Source organism: Saimiri boliviensis, chromosome 8 (genome assembly GCF_048565385.1).
Source record: "Saimiri boliviensis isolate mSaiBol1 chromosome 8, mSaiBol1.pri, whole genome shotgun sequence".
In the NCBI taxonomy this organism is placed as follows: domain Eukaryota; kingdom Metazoa; phylum Chordata; class Mammalia; order Primates; family Cebidae; genus Saimiri; species Saimiri boliviensis.
This window is the reverse complement of record NC_133456.1, coordinates 72,748,212-72,761,768: the sequence shown is the minus strand read 5'-3', so window position 1 is coordinate 72,761,768 and position 13,557 is coordinate 72,748,212. Positions and strand designations below refer to the sequence as shown.

At 48.6% G+C, this 13,557-nt stretch overlaps 1 protein-coding gene across 1 annotated transcript; it reads right to left on the bottom strand.

Moving 5' to 3' along the window:
• Positions 1 to 60: 60 nt before the first annotated feature.
• Positions 61 to 11,761, bottom strand: HTR3E (5-hydroxytryptamine receptor 3E). Its single transcript, XM_039478780.2, has 8 exons — positions 11,695 to 11,761; positions 8,361 to 8,527; positions 4,025 to 4,134; positions 2,972 to 3,141; positions 1,627 to 1,787; positions 1,083 to 1,287; positions 703 to 918; positions 61 to 594 (listed from the first exon to the last, which is right to left on the bottom strand). Exons 1-8 carry the CDS (start codon positions 11,759 to 11,761, stop codon positions 365 to 367), a joined length of 1,326 nt encoding a protein of 441 aa, XP_039334714.1. The 3' UTR covers positions 61 to 364.
• Between the last annotated feature and the right edge of the window lie 1,796 nt (positions 11,762 to 13,557).

Sequence of the window (13,557 nt, the reverse complement as noted above, 5' to 3'; positions counted from 1 at the left end):
AACAGGCTGGAGTGCCCGGCTGGTTAAGTTTCTACCCTACGATCTGACAAAGAGCCAGAATCTCCACAGAATGATTTATTGGGCAAGTTAGTGGACAGAAGAGGTAGAGCATGCTTTGCAGATGACGTAAGGGGACCTGGAACCACATGGTAGGACTGAAGGAAGCGAACAGGATGCAGGAACAGGGAGACATGTCTGGAACTGGGTGGCGTTGGTCAGCAGGACTGGACTGGGGTACTGGAATACAGCAGAGACTCGGTCATCTTTGGGGATATGATAGTTGGTACTTGGGAGAGGGTGAAGACCTGGCTGGTCCCTGGAGGCAAGAGAAGCTCCAGACTGAAGTGCGCAGGGGAGCCCCTGCCTAGGTGTTCCAGAGGCCGACGACGGTGAGGATGGAGGAGGCCAGGAAGAGCAGGTAGAGGCGGAAGAGCAGGGCGTCCATCGCGTGGCTGAACTGCACCCACAGCGCCACCGAGCGCTGCCTCTGGGCCCCGTGCTCCCCCTGGACCCTTGTCCATTCTGAGCCCCCTGTCGGCTCTGCCACCCCGGGGCCTGGCCTCTGCCCTGCTGACACCTCTGGCTCCTTCGCACCTGCAGAAAGACAGAGACTCAGCCATGGGCTGCGAATGTCACCTGTGGAGGCAGGGAAGGAGGCAGGAGAAGGGGAGGTGGGGGCGGAGGAAGCGTGACGTTCCTCACCAGGCAGGTGGGTGGGGGTGAGACCCAGGCCCTCATTTCTCTTCTGGGGCGCAGTGGGACAGCATCTCCCTGGGCTGGTGCAGGACAGCAGCAGAGAGTGGAGCCACCGAGGCAGGGGTGGGGACTGGGTGGTGGCCATGTGCAGCAGGTGGGTGATGAAGACGGTCTCCAGCAGGCTGAGCACCATCAGGGACAGGCACAGGGCGAAGTAGACACCTGCAGGCGAGGAGGGCCTGCGTGAGGGCCAGAGGCACCACCTCGAATTTTTTTCTTCTCTTCCAACCTGGCGGGCAGGAAAAGGCAGCCTCCTTTTCCCAATGTACCTCCCTTCCCTGAGTTAGTTCCCACCCTTCTCTTCCAAAAGGTTGGAGGGGCCATACTGATGAGGGGGGTGCCACTGGTGGGGAGCAAGTCATTCATCATGAGCAGGAAGACATTGTAGCCCAGCAGGAGTGTTATCTTGAATGGGACACGATTCCCACTTTCCACTGGCAGGTAGAAGCTGAGGGCATCAATTGCAAGCAGAAAGCCACTGGGCACCAGAAGGTTTATGATGTAGAGGCTGGGCCTGCGCCTGATGGCCACCTGGTGGGGTAGGAGAGGACGGTAAGTTGTTTTGGGGTCAGAGGAAACCTTAAATCCAGGAATATCAGTGCCAGTTTCTGTGTCTCCCTTTTTTCTTTGGCCTGATATCACCCTGGGATCTGGAGCTGTGTGGAATGCAGCTTTAGATACTGGTATAGAACCTGCAAAGAGAGAGTTGGGCCAGAGTTGAGCTTTAGGATAGAGAATGAGGCCGGGGAGCCAGGAGAAAGGGTAACATTGGAAGATGCTGAAACTCAGGAGATACACATTTGATGGAGATTCTAGGCAAGGGCAAAAGCACGGAAGGAAGGAAGGAAGAGCAGGAGCCTCCGAGCTCACATAGAACGCGATCTGATCATACAGGTTGGCTCCCACGGACATCTTTGCGGTGGCCTTGTTGATGCCCAGGAGCTCCCACTCTCCATGGGCCTGAAGGATGTTCCGGGATGTGTCTGTTATTTCCCACACTTCCTTCTCCATGCCCAGCAACATGTTGTCCACTGAAAAGGAGAACCATCTGAATCATTTTTCAAGGACATAGTTTTCTGGTGGCTCAACTGCACTGTTTCTTTCTTTCTTTTTTTTTTTTTTTTTGAGATGGAGTTTAGCTCTTGTTGCCCAGCCTGGAGTGCTATGGTGCAATCTGGGCTCATGCAACCTCCACCTTCTGGGTTCAAGTGATTCTCCTGCCTCAGCCTCCCAGGTAGCTGGGATTATAGGCATGTGCCACCACACCTGGCTAATTTTGTGTTTTTAGTAGAGACAGGGTTTCTCCATGTTGGTCAGGCTGGTCTTGAATTTCCGACCTCAGGTGATCTACCCGCCTCAGTCTCCCAATGTGCTGGAATTAGAGGCATGAACCACCACACCTAGCCTGCACTCTTTTTCTATCCTTTCATTCAACACATATTTTTGAGCACCTACCACATGCCAGGAAACTTGCCAGGAGCTTGGGATGGTAAAGAACAAGACAGACTCGGGATCTGCCTTTATGGAAAATATTTTAGCATCCATGGAGCCGCATTCTTCATTCCACCCATACTCCTTGGTAACATTTATTCACAGTTTCTTTATTTTATCTTTTTTTTTTTTTTTTTTGAGACGGAGTTTTGCTCTTGTTATCCAAGCTGGAGTGCAATGGCGCGATCTCGGCTCACCGCAACCTCCGCCTCCTGGGTTCAGGCAATTCTCCTGCCTCAGCCTCCTGAGTAGCTGGGATTACAGGCACACGCCACCATGCCCAGCTAATTTTTTGTATTTTTAATAGAGACGGGGCTTCACCATGTTGACCAGGATGGTCTCGATCTCTTTTTTTTTTTTTTTTTTTTTTTTTTTGAGACGGAGTTTCACTCTTGTTACCCAGGCTGGAGTGTAATGGCGCGATCTCAGCTCACCACAACCTCCGCCTCCTGGGTTCAGGCAATTCTCCTGCCTCAGCCTCCTGAGTAGCTGGATTACAGGCACTCGCCACTATGCCCAGCTAATTTTTTTGTATTTTTAGTAGAGACGGGGTTTCACCATGTTGACCAGGATGGTCTCGATCTCTTGACCTCATGATCCACCCGCCTCGGCCTCCCAAAGTGCTGGGATTACAGGCTTGAGCCACCGCGCCCGGCTTCTTATTTTCTTTATGTTTGTTGGTTGCTCTCATTCACCCCATCCCTGAGACCCCACTGCAACTTACCCGTGTAGAGGAATGAGCTGAAGGTGAGTGTGCAGTTCTGCTCATCAAAGGGGAAGTAGAAGATGTCCAGGTTACAGATACTGGCCACCTTCATGGGCTTCTTATACCTGATGCGACCTTCGTTACTTACATATGCTGTGAGGTCTTTAGGGGTCTTATCCACATCCATGCTAGAGGAGAGATTAGGCAGGAGGCAGGTGCTGTGGTTTCTCTTTGTTTGTTTGTTTGTTTGTTTGTTTGAGACAGGATCTTGCTCTGTCACCCAGGCCGGAGTGCAGAGGCGAGATCTCGGCTCACTGCAGTCTCCATGTCCTGGGCTCAAATGATCCTCCTGCCTCAGCCTTAGCCTCGCAAGTAGCTGGGACTACAGATGCACCACCAGGCCTGGCTAATTTTTTTTTAAATTTTTTTAGACAGAGTTTTGCTCTGTGACCAGGCTGGAGTGCATGCTGGGTTTAGCACTGACTGGCCCCCCAGTCGAGGCCTGAGAGGGGGTACATTTCTAATGTACCCGGATGGTGCAGTCTCAGCTCACTGCAACCTCTGCCTTCTAGGTTCAAGAGATTCTCCTGCCTTAGCCTCTGAGTAGCTGGGGTTACAAGCGCATACCACCATGCCCAACTAATTTTTGTATTTTTTACTAATAGAGATGGGGTTTTACCTTGTTGGCCAGGATGGTCTCAATCTCTTGACCTCATGATCCGCCCCCCTCGGCCTCCCAAAGTGCTGGGATTACAGGTGTAAATCACCACTTCTGGCCTGCCTTTTTTCTTTCTTTCTTTTTTTTTTTTTTTTTCAAGAGATGAGGTTTCGCAATGTTGCCCAGGCCAGTCTCAAACTCCTGAACTCAAATGATCCGCCCATTTTGGCCTCCCAAAGTGCTGGGATTACAGGCATGAGCCACTGCCCCAGGCCCAGTTTCTCTTCTAATCTCTCTGGTTGTTTCTTAGCCATCGAAAGACCACCTACAGTGGTCCCAGTGGTAAACCGTGATCTCTATGGATACCAGGAGACGTAACTTCCCTCTGACTTTTCCCGGCCCTTGATACGCACAACTCAATGATGAAAATGTCTGGGAGCCACAGGTTCTTGGCTGCCATGCTCATCTTCGTGATGCCCTCGCACTCCTCTGGGTTCCAGCTGATGAATGGGTTATCCCACACCTAGAGCCCAGGCAGAGGAGACGTGAGAGCCTGACATCAGTTGGAGTTATTTTCTCTTTGCCCTTCCATTTTTTCTTTTTTTAAAAAAGTTATGGAATACTTCAAGCATATAGAAGAAAAATATATAAAATACCATGATAAACATCTATGTGTGCCGGGCGTGGTGGCTCAAGCCTGTAATCCCAGCACTTTGGGAGGCCGAGGCGGGTGGATCACGAGGTCGAGAGATCGAGACCATCCTGGTCAACGTGGTGAAACCCCGTCTCTACTAAAAATACAAAAAACTAGCTGGGCATGGTGGCGCATGCCTGTAATCCCAGCTACTTAGGAGGCTAAGGCAGGAGAATTGCCTCAGCCCAGGAGGCGGAGGTTGCGGTGAGCCGAGATCGCGCCATTGCACTCCAGCCTGGGTAACAAGAGCGAAACTCCGTCTCAAAAAAAAAAAAAAAAAAAAAAAACAAAAACAAAAAACCAAAAGAAAAAAAAAAAAACTATGTGTCTATAACACAGTTTTGTGACATTAGTATTTTATTACATTTACTTACTTTTTTTCAAGAAATGAGAATTTTTTTTTTTTTTTTGAGACAGAGTCTCGCTCTGTTGCCAGGCTGGAGTGCAGTGGCATGATCTTGGCTCACTGCAACCTCTGCCTCCTGGGTTCAAATGATTCTCCTGCCTCAGCCTCCCAAATCCCAAGTAGCTGGGACTACAGGCATGCATCACCATGCCCAGCTAATTTGTGTATATTTTACTAATAGAGACGGGCTTTCACCCTGTTGGCCAGGATGGTGTCGATCTCTTGACCTTGTGATCCACCCGCCTCGGTCTCCCAAAGTGCTGGGATTACAGGTGTGAGTCACTGCGCCCAGCCAAGAAATGAGAATTATAGGTAAAATTGAACCTGCCTGGGACCATTTCTTCATAAATGTTCATTCCTCTGCTTTCCCACTTTAGTGGAAAATTACTGATGATCAGGGATATCATCTCCTTTCTGCAGTAGGAATGAGATTTAGAATTGAAGGATCAATAACTCAGCCTCTCTGAGTTAGAATTTTTTTGGGTGTGAAATAATGGTAGTGGTGGGTATCCAGTGAAATCGGGCATGTGGGAGGGTTTTATGAATTGTAACGTTGTTCAGAGGTCATTACATATTAGTATCTAGCGAGGTCTAAACTGTTTTCTAGGCATTTTCCACTGGTCTCTTGCAAGGAGGCCTTGAACAAGGCCTTGGATCCTTGGAAACCAAGAACTTAGTGGCCTTTCTCTCCTGGGCAGATGCTGGAACCATCTTTTCTTGCCTTGCTGGTGCCCAGCGCTCTTTTCCAAGGCTGGTAACCTAGTTTGGAAAATGTTTTCGAGGATTGTCCAACTCTGGGTGGGCCTGGTCTAGAGGCGCTTTCTGTGTCAGAAGCTGTAGTTTATGGCCACGACCAGAACAGGGGGCTCTATACCTGTTAGATAAATGTTTGTGTGCCATCAGTGGTTCTCAAAAGACACCGTACACAAAACCCCTGGGGGTTGTGTTGAAATGCAGACTCTGACTCTGTAGGTAGGGTGACTAAATCATCCTGGTTTGCCAGAAACTTTCTGGCTTTCAGCACTGACTGGTCACCCCAGTCCAGGCCTGAGGGGCACATTTCTCATAAGCTTCCCGTGGTGGTCTGGGAACCACGCTGGAGAGCAAGGTCAGGTGATTGTTGTTATCTTTCCCCAGCTCCTTCCTTCCTTCATTTCCTCCAAGCTGGCTTTTCTTTTCTTTTTGAGGTGGAGTCTCACTGTTGCCCAGGCTGGAGCGTAGTGGTGCCATCTCGGCTCACTGCAACCTCTGCCTCCCAGGTTCAAGTGATTCTCCTGCCTCAGCCTCCCAAGTAGCTGGGATTACAGGTGTGCACCACCACACCCAGGTAATTTTTTATGTTTTTGGTAGAGACAGGGGTTTCAGCATGTTGGCCAGGCTGGTCTCGAACTCCTGACCTCGAGTGATCCGCCTACCTTGCGCCTTCCAAAGTGTTGGGATTACAGGGGTGAGCCACTGAGCATAACCATCAAGCAGGTAGTTAGAAACTTAATTCATTTACTTTCATTTCCCCACATCCTTCCACATACCTTGTTTCCTTATCAATGCAATTAAGATATGTTTTCCAAAGTATTGGGTTATACTTTGACTACAGTCCATAGATTTTCTTTTCTTTCTTTCTTTCTTTCTTTCTTTTTTGTTTTTTATGAGACAGAGTCTCGCTCTGTCACCCAGGCTGGAGTGCAGTGGCAAAATCTTGGCTCACTGCAACCTCCACTTCCCAGGTTCAAGCGATTCACCTGCCTCAGCCTCCTGAGTAGCTGGGACTACAAGCGAGAGCCACCACGCCAAGCTAATTTTTGTATTTTCCGTAGAGGTGGGGTTTCACCATGTTGGCCAGGATGGTCTCAATCTCTTGACCTCGTGATCCTCCCGCCTCAGCCTCTCAAAGTGTTGGGATTACAGGCGTCAGCCACCGCTCCCGGCCAGATTAACCTTCTTCTTTTTTTTTGAGACGGAGTTTTGCTCTTATTACCCAGGCTGGAGTGCAATGGCGTGGTCTCGGCTCACCGCAACCTCCGCCTCCTGGGTTCAGGCGATTCTCCTTCCTCAGTCTCCTGAGTAGCTGGAATTACAGGCACGTGCCACCATGCCCAGCTAATTTTTTGTATTTTTAGTAGAGACGAGGTTTAACCATGTTGACCAGAATGGTCTCGATCTCTTGACCTCGTGATCCACCCACCTCGGCCTCCCGAAGTACTGGGATGACAGGCCTGAGCCACCATGCCTGGCCTCAGATTAACCTTCTTAATCATGCTGTTAAAATCACTATATATTTTCTCCTTTTCGACTTGATTTTTGTTTTGTTTTTGAGATGGAGTCTCACTCTGTCACCCAGGCTGGAGTGCAGTGGCGGGATCTCGGCTCACTGCAACCTCTGCTTCCCAGGTTCAAGTGATTCTCATGCCTAAGCCTCCTGAGTTGCTGGGATTACAGACACCTGCCACCATGCCCAGCTGATTTTTGTATTTTCAGTAGAGATGGGGTTTCACCATGTTGGCCAGGCTGGTCTCAAACTCCTGACCTCAAGTGATCCACCCACCTTGGCCTCCCAAAGTGCTGGGATTACAGACATGAACCACCACACCTGGCATCTCCTTGATTTTTGAAAGCAGTATTAAAGCCTCTCACCATTATGGTAGATTTTCCCATTTCTCTTTCATGTGTTTCAAAGCAATGTTAGGAACATAAACATTTGTAATGATTATATCTTTGTGTAAAATCCTTTTTGATCGTAACTGCAGGGAGAGAATGAAGTGGTGTCCGTACCATTTCCAGCCAGAGGAATGATGACAAGAGGTGCAGCTGTTCATCCTGCCAAAAGAAATTCTGGTTTCCGTCACGTTGCCGGTCAGAGGTCTGCTCATCTCCCCACTTCCCATGCTGGTTGGCCAACTCCCAAGGTATATGAAGCGGGTATGTGATAAAGGCCAGTGCTATAAGTCACGCACAAAAGCTTGATCAAAACAGATGTGTTAGGCTGTGGGCAGGGGAGTTCACAGCAGGGAGGGAGGAAAGAAGTCCTTCTCAACCCTGGCCGCATGTAGAATAAATCGAGAAGCTTAAAAATATAGAGAAGCTTAAAAATATCAATATGGCTGGGTGCGGCGGCTCACGCCTGTAATCCCAGCACTTTAGGAGGCTGAGGTGGGTGGGTCACTTGAGGTCAGGAGTACAAGACCAGCCTGGCCAACAAGGTGAAACCCTGTCTCTACTAAGAATATAAGTATTAGCTGGGTATCGTGGCACATGCCTGTAATCCCAGCTACTTGGGAGGCTGGGGCAGGAGAATCATTTGAACCCAGGAGGTGGAGGTTGCAGTGAGCCAAGATCATACCACTGCACTGCAGCCTGGTGACAGAGTGAGACTCTATCTCAAAAATAAGTAAATAAATAAGTGGATGCTTGGGTTTCATCCAGTCAGAACCTCTGGGATTAGATCCTGGTCGCTGGTATGTAGCCAGAGGGAGAAGGAAAGATTCTCTTCCATGTGCTGTGAGACCTCTCCCTGCTGCAGCGGACAGAGCTTCTTTGAGATCCCCATGCCAAGGCCACCTAGCAGTGGCAGGGGAAGCAGAAATGTGGCTAAGGGCTCTGGGGGGCTGTGTTGCCAGGGGCACTCAGGAGGGCCAGAGGGATTGGCACTCACCACATCCAGGATGGCAGACATCGTGAAGGAGATGTTGACTCGGGTGGGGACGCTGACATTGGTGACTGGACGGAAGGCCCTTCTCTCAAACACTGAATTCAGAGCAGTGGGATCCGCCCCGTGCCGGCCAAACTCTGAGCAATTGATGGTGAAAGTAACACCCCTTCCTGTAGCAGACATTGAATGTGTGAGATGAAGGAGAGCAACCCGGTGCTCCCTATATCAGAGGGACCCCAAGGCAGGGCCTGGGGTTGCCGGTGATAATATGAAAGCTAAAGTGTTGAGCATACGCTATGTGTCAGGTATATTCTAAGCCCTTTAAAAATGGATTATCTCATTTAATCCTCCCAATCCCCTAATCAGGTAGATACTGCTTTACCCTCATGTAATAAACAAGCTAACTAAGGTTTATTAAGAGGAAGTAACTTCCCACAGTCAGATAAGAAAAGGCAGAAGCTGGACTTGGCCTGAACCCAGGTTTGTCTGCTGCTGCTGTGCTGTGCTCCCCAGGGATGAGATGAAGAATGGGAAGGGGATCACCGAGAGGGGTCCGGACGCTGGGCTCTTCCCTCCGAGGCCCGGGAGGATGGGGCGAGCTGGAATGCAAATGCCGGAAGCTAATGTGGCAAAGCTGAGTTAGAGCTCCCGCCTTCTTTCTAGTATTTCAGTCTCCATGCAAAGCATGCCCAAATCTGTATGCAAACTGAGCCTGAAACGCTGATAGTCTTCCGATAGGATTTCAGTCCCAGGCCCTGAGAGGACACACCTGTTTTCACCCTGGCTGCCCCAACCTTCCTTCTCCACACTTTACTGCCCAGCTCTATCACCAGCTTTCTAGTTTGAGGCTTTAAAAAAGTTTTATTTTATTTTTAATGAACGTACAATAATTGTGCATGTTTATTAGTTTGTGTTTTTTGTTTTTTGTTTTTTGTTTTGAGACAGCATCTCACTCTGCTGCCCAGTCTGGAGTACAGTGGTGCAATCACTGTAGCCTCAACGACTCTGAGCTTAGCGGATCCTCCCACCTCAGCCTCCCAAGTAACTGGGACTACAGGCACTCCGTACCACACTTAGCTAATTTTTTTTTTCTTAGTGAGACAGAGTCTCACTCTGTTGCCAGGCTGGAGTTCAGTGGCATGATCTCAGCTCACTGCAACCTCCACCTCCCAGGTTCAAGCATTTCTCCTGCCTTAGCCTCTTGAGTAGTTGGGACTACAGGCATGCACCACCATGCACGACCATGCCCCGCTAATTTTTTGTATTTTTAGTAGAGACAGGATTTCACCACGTTGGCCAGGATGGTCTCCGTCTCTTTACCTTGTGATTCACCTGCCTCGGCCTCCCAAAGTGGTAGGATTACAGACATGAGCCACCACGCCCAGTCAATACTTGGCTAATTTTTAAAAAACATTTTGTAGAAACGGAGTCTCACTATGTTGCCCAGGCTGGTCTCAAATTCCTGGGCTCCAGTGATTCTCCCACCTGAGCCTCCCAAAGTTCTGGGATTATAGGTATGAGTCACCATGCCCAGCCACATAGCTATTTTCAGAAGTGTGGAGTTTTTTTTTTTAATTTTTAAATTTTTTTAGATGGCGCCTCACTTTGTCGCCCAGGCTGGAGTGCAGAGGCACGATCTTGGCTCACTGCAACCTCAGCCTCCTGGGTTCAAGTGATTCTCCTGCCTCAGCCTCCCAAGTAGCTGGGATTACAGGTGCCCACCACCATGTCAGGCTAATTTTTTAATTTTTAGTAGGGATGGGGTGTCACCATGTTAGCGGGGCTGGTCTTGAACTCCTGACCTCAGGTGATCTGCCTGCCTTGGCCTCCCAAAGTGCTGGGATTACAGGCGTGAGCCACCTCGCCTGGCCTGTCTTACCCTCTTCTAACTAATATAATTTTAAATTTTCTTTTTTTTTTTTGAGACAGAGTGTCGCTCTTGTTACCCAGGCTGGAGTGCAATGGCACGATCTCGGCTCACCGCAACCTCTGCCTCCTGGGTTCAGGCAATTCTCCTGCCTCAGCCTCCTGAGTAGCTGGGATTACAGGCACGCGCCACCACGCCCAGCTAATTTTTTGTATTTTTAGTAGAGACGGGGTTTCACCATGTTGACCAGGATGGTCTCGATCTCTTGACCTCGTGATCCACCCACCTCAGCCTCCCAAAGTGCTGGGATTACAGGCTTGAGCCACCGCGCCCGGCAATTTTAAATTTTCTACTGGTGAGAGTCTGTTGGAGGAGCAACAACCTCCTGGAATGAGAGAGATGGTCGCTAACCTCTGTGCCAAGGACAAGGAGCCTCTTCCATCCCAACATCACAGTGCTTTCCAGGCAAATTCTTAAACCTCTCTAAGAACAGTGAATACTCATTTGTCAGCCCCTGTGTGCAAGTGCTCAGAGGCGCTTTCATAACATTTTATACTGCCTAGACCAGGTGTACAATTTGTGTCTCTTCCCTGTGCTGGCCTTTAAAGTCACCTCTGGCTCAGTCCTCTCCTGCTCCCTCTTATCCGAAGTCACGGAATAATCTAAGGAGAAGAGATGACATTTACTGGCACTGCCACCAAGCGCCAGGCACTGCGCTTCCCTTCTCCCCTTCCCGAATCCTCACAACCCGGCAAGGTAGGTTCTGTTTTACAGATGAGGAAACTGGAGCTCAGAGAAGTGAAGCAGTGCGACAAAGTTTACACAACCAGCATTGTGAGACACTGAGATTCAAACCCAGGTCCATCTGTCTCCAAATCGCATGTTCTTGTCTCTCTACCATGCTGACTCTGGGGAAGAGACGCACATTCTGCTTTCACCCTGGCCCTGCTGTCTTCGGGTATTTTACCTGGCCTAGAGCCTTGGATCCAGGGGAGGTGGATGGGGAAATTATGGCTAAAGTAGGTGGGGACTTCGCTACAACGGTTTGGGTTCCATACCTGTAGAGAGAAGGAATTACACCTGTGGGTAGAAAGATGGGTGTATAAAGAAGCCAGGCAATCGTGGATGGTTGTATTTCATGCGGAGTATCAATGAGGAAAAGACAGACTTTTCAAGTAGTGTTGAGAAAACTGGATCTCCATATGCAAAAGGATCAAGTTTGCTGGTGTTGAACGCTTATTTTTCAAGAGGAAAACTGGAAGTGCTCTTGTGTGGCATGTAACTGGAAGGGAATTTTCCATCTTTCAGAAAAGGAAAGTCTAGGTGGGCATCATGGTAATGTAGTTATGAAAGCACTCTATCCGTCTTAGACAGTCTCTAGGAGTTGGAACTTTGAAAGAAGTTCCTAGATGTTCTGCTAGGGACAGGGCCTCCTTCTTTCCCCTTCCCCCATCAAGGCTCCTTTCTTACCTTGAAGCAGAAGACTGAGAATGAGGTAGAAGGGAAATCTTTTCCGGTGGAACCAGCTTCCTTCCATCCTCTTTGTCTAAATCTTCTCTGAACACGTACTGGGACTCAGGACTGCCCAGATTAAAGGAGTGCGGGCCACACCTAGAGTCTGACTTTGAATACTGATCGCATTGGTTGACCACTGACATTTGTAACCTTCCTGGAAAGAGTGTTCCGCTTGTCCTGTTCTTGCCTATGCTTGAGGCTCAGTCTGATTTTAAGACTTTGTCTGAGTCTTAGGCATTTCACTACAATGTCTATGGTTATTGATAGTTCATACGTGATCAAGCTCATACGTGCAGACCTTGGCAAGGTTCCTCAGTCTGAAGAGATGAGTCTGAACTCATCTTTTCCATTCTGGAAAATTCTCAGACATTTATAAATGTTTCATTTCCTCTATTTTTCTTATTAAACATATGTTGAATGGTTTCCTTCTACCTTACATGCCTTTTTTTTTTTTTTTTTTTTTTTGAGACGGAGTTTCGCTCTTGTTACCCAGGCTGGAGTGCAATGGCACGATCTCGGCTCACCGCAACCTCCGCCTCCTGGGTTCAGGCAATTCTCCTGCCTCAGCCTCCTGAGTAGCTGGGATTACAGGCACGCGCCACCACGCCCAGCTAATTTTTTGTATTTTTAGTAGAGACGGGGTTTCACCATGTTGACCAGGATGGTCTCGATCTCTTGACCTCGTGATCCACCTGCCTCGGCCTCCCAAAGTGCTGGGATTACAGGCTTGAGCCACCGCGCCTGGCAAGTCTGTCTTTTTCATACTCCATGTTATGTTTAAAAAAAAAAAAAAAGCCTGTCTTTTCTCCCTTGGAACTCTTGCAAAAATCATTTGGCTATTTATGTGAGAGTTTATTTCTGGGTTCTTTATTCTATTCTATTCCATTGGTCTATATGTCTGTCTTTTTTTTTTTTTTTAGGCAGAGTCTCACTCTTTTGCCCAGGCTGGAGTGCAATGGCACCATCTCGGCTCACTGCAATCTCCGCCTCCTGGGTTCAAGAGATTCTCCTGCTTCAGCCTCCCAACTAGCTGAGATTACAGGTGCCTGCCACAACTCCCCGCTGATTTTTGTATTTTTAGTAGAGATGGGATTTCACCATGTTGGTCAGTCTGGTCTAGAACTACTGACCTATATGCCATACTTACTAATTAGCTTTATGGTGGAGAAATCTGGCAGACCTCTTTTTAACTGAGTGGTAACAGTTATCATCAGTAAAGTGACAAATTGACATTGTATATTTCCTGTGATGCACTAAGAAAAACTTGGCACCACTTCTGGGTTATTCCTAATAAAAATGCATAAATCATGAGTAGTTGAAGAAGTACAATTAGACAAACCCAAATTGAGGGACAAAATAACCACAAAATAACTAGCTTATACTCTTCAAAATGTCCAAGTGATGAAAGATAAGAAAAGACTAAGGAAGCGTTCCTGATTGACAGACTGAAGAGATGTCACAGTTAAATGCAGTGTGTATTCCTGGACAGGGTCCTGGACCTATGAAAGACATTATTGGAGGCTGGGCACGGTGGCTCATGCCTGTAATCCCAACACTTTGGGAGGCTGAGGCCAGTGGATCACCTGAGGTCAGGAGTTTGAGACTAGCCTGGCCAAAATGGTGAAACCCCATCTCTACTAAAAATATAAGAAATTAGCTAGGCATGGTGGCAGGTGCCTGTAATCCCAACTACTTGGGACACTGAGGCAGGAGAATCGCTTGAACCCGGAGGCACATGTTGCAGTGAGCTGAGAGCTCACCACTGCACTCCAGCCTGGGCAACAGAGCAAGACTCTGTCTCAAAAAAATGAAATGAAA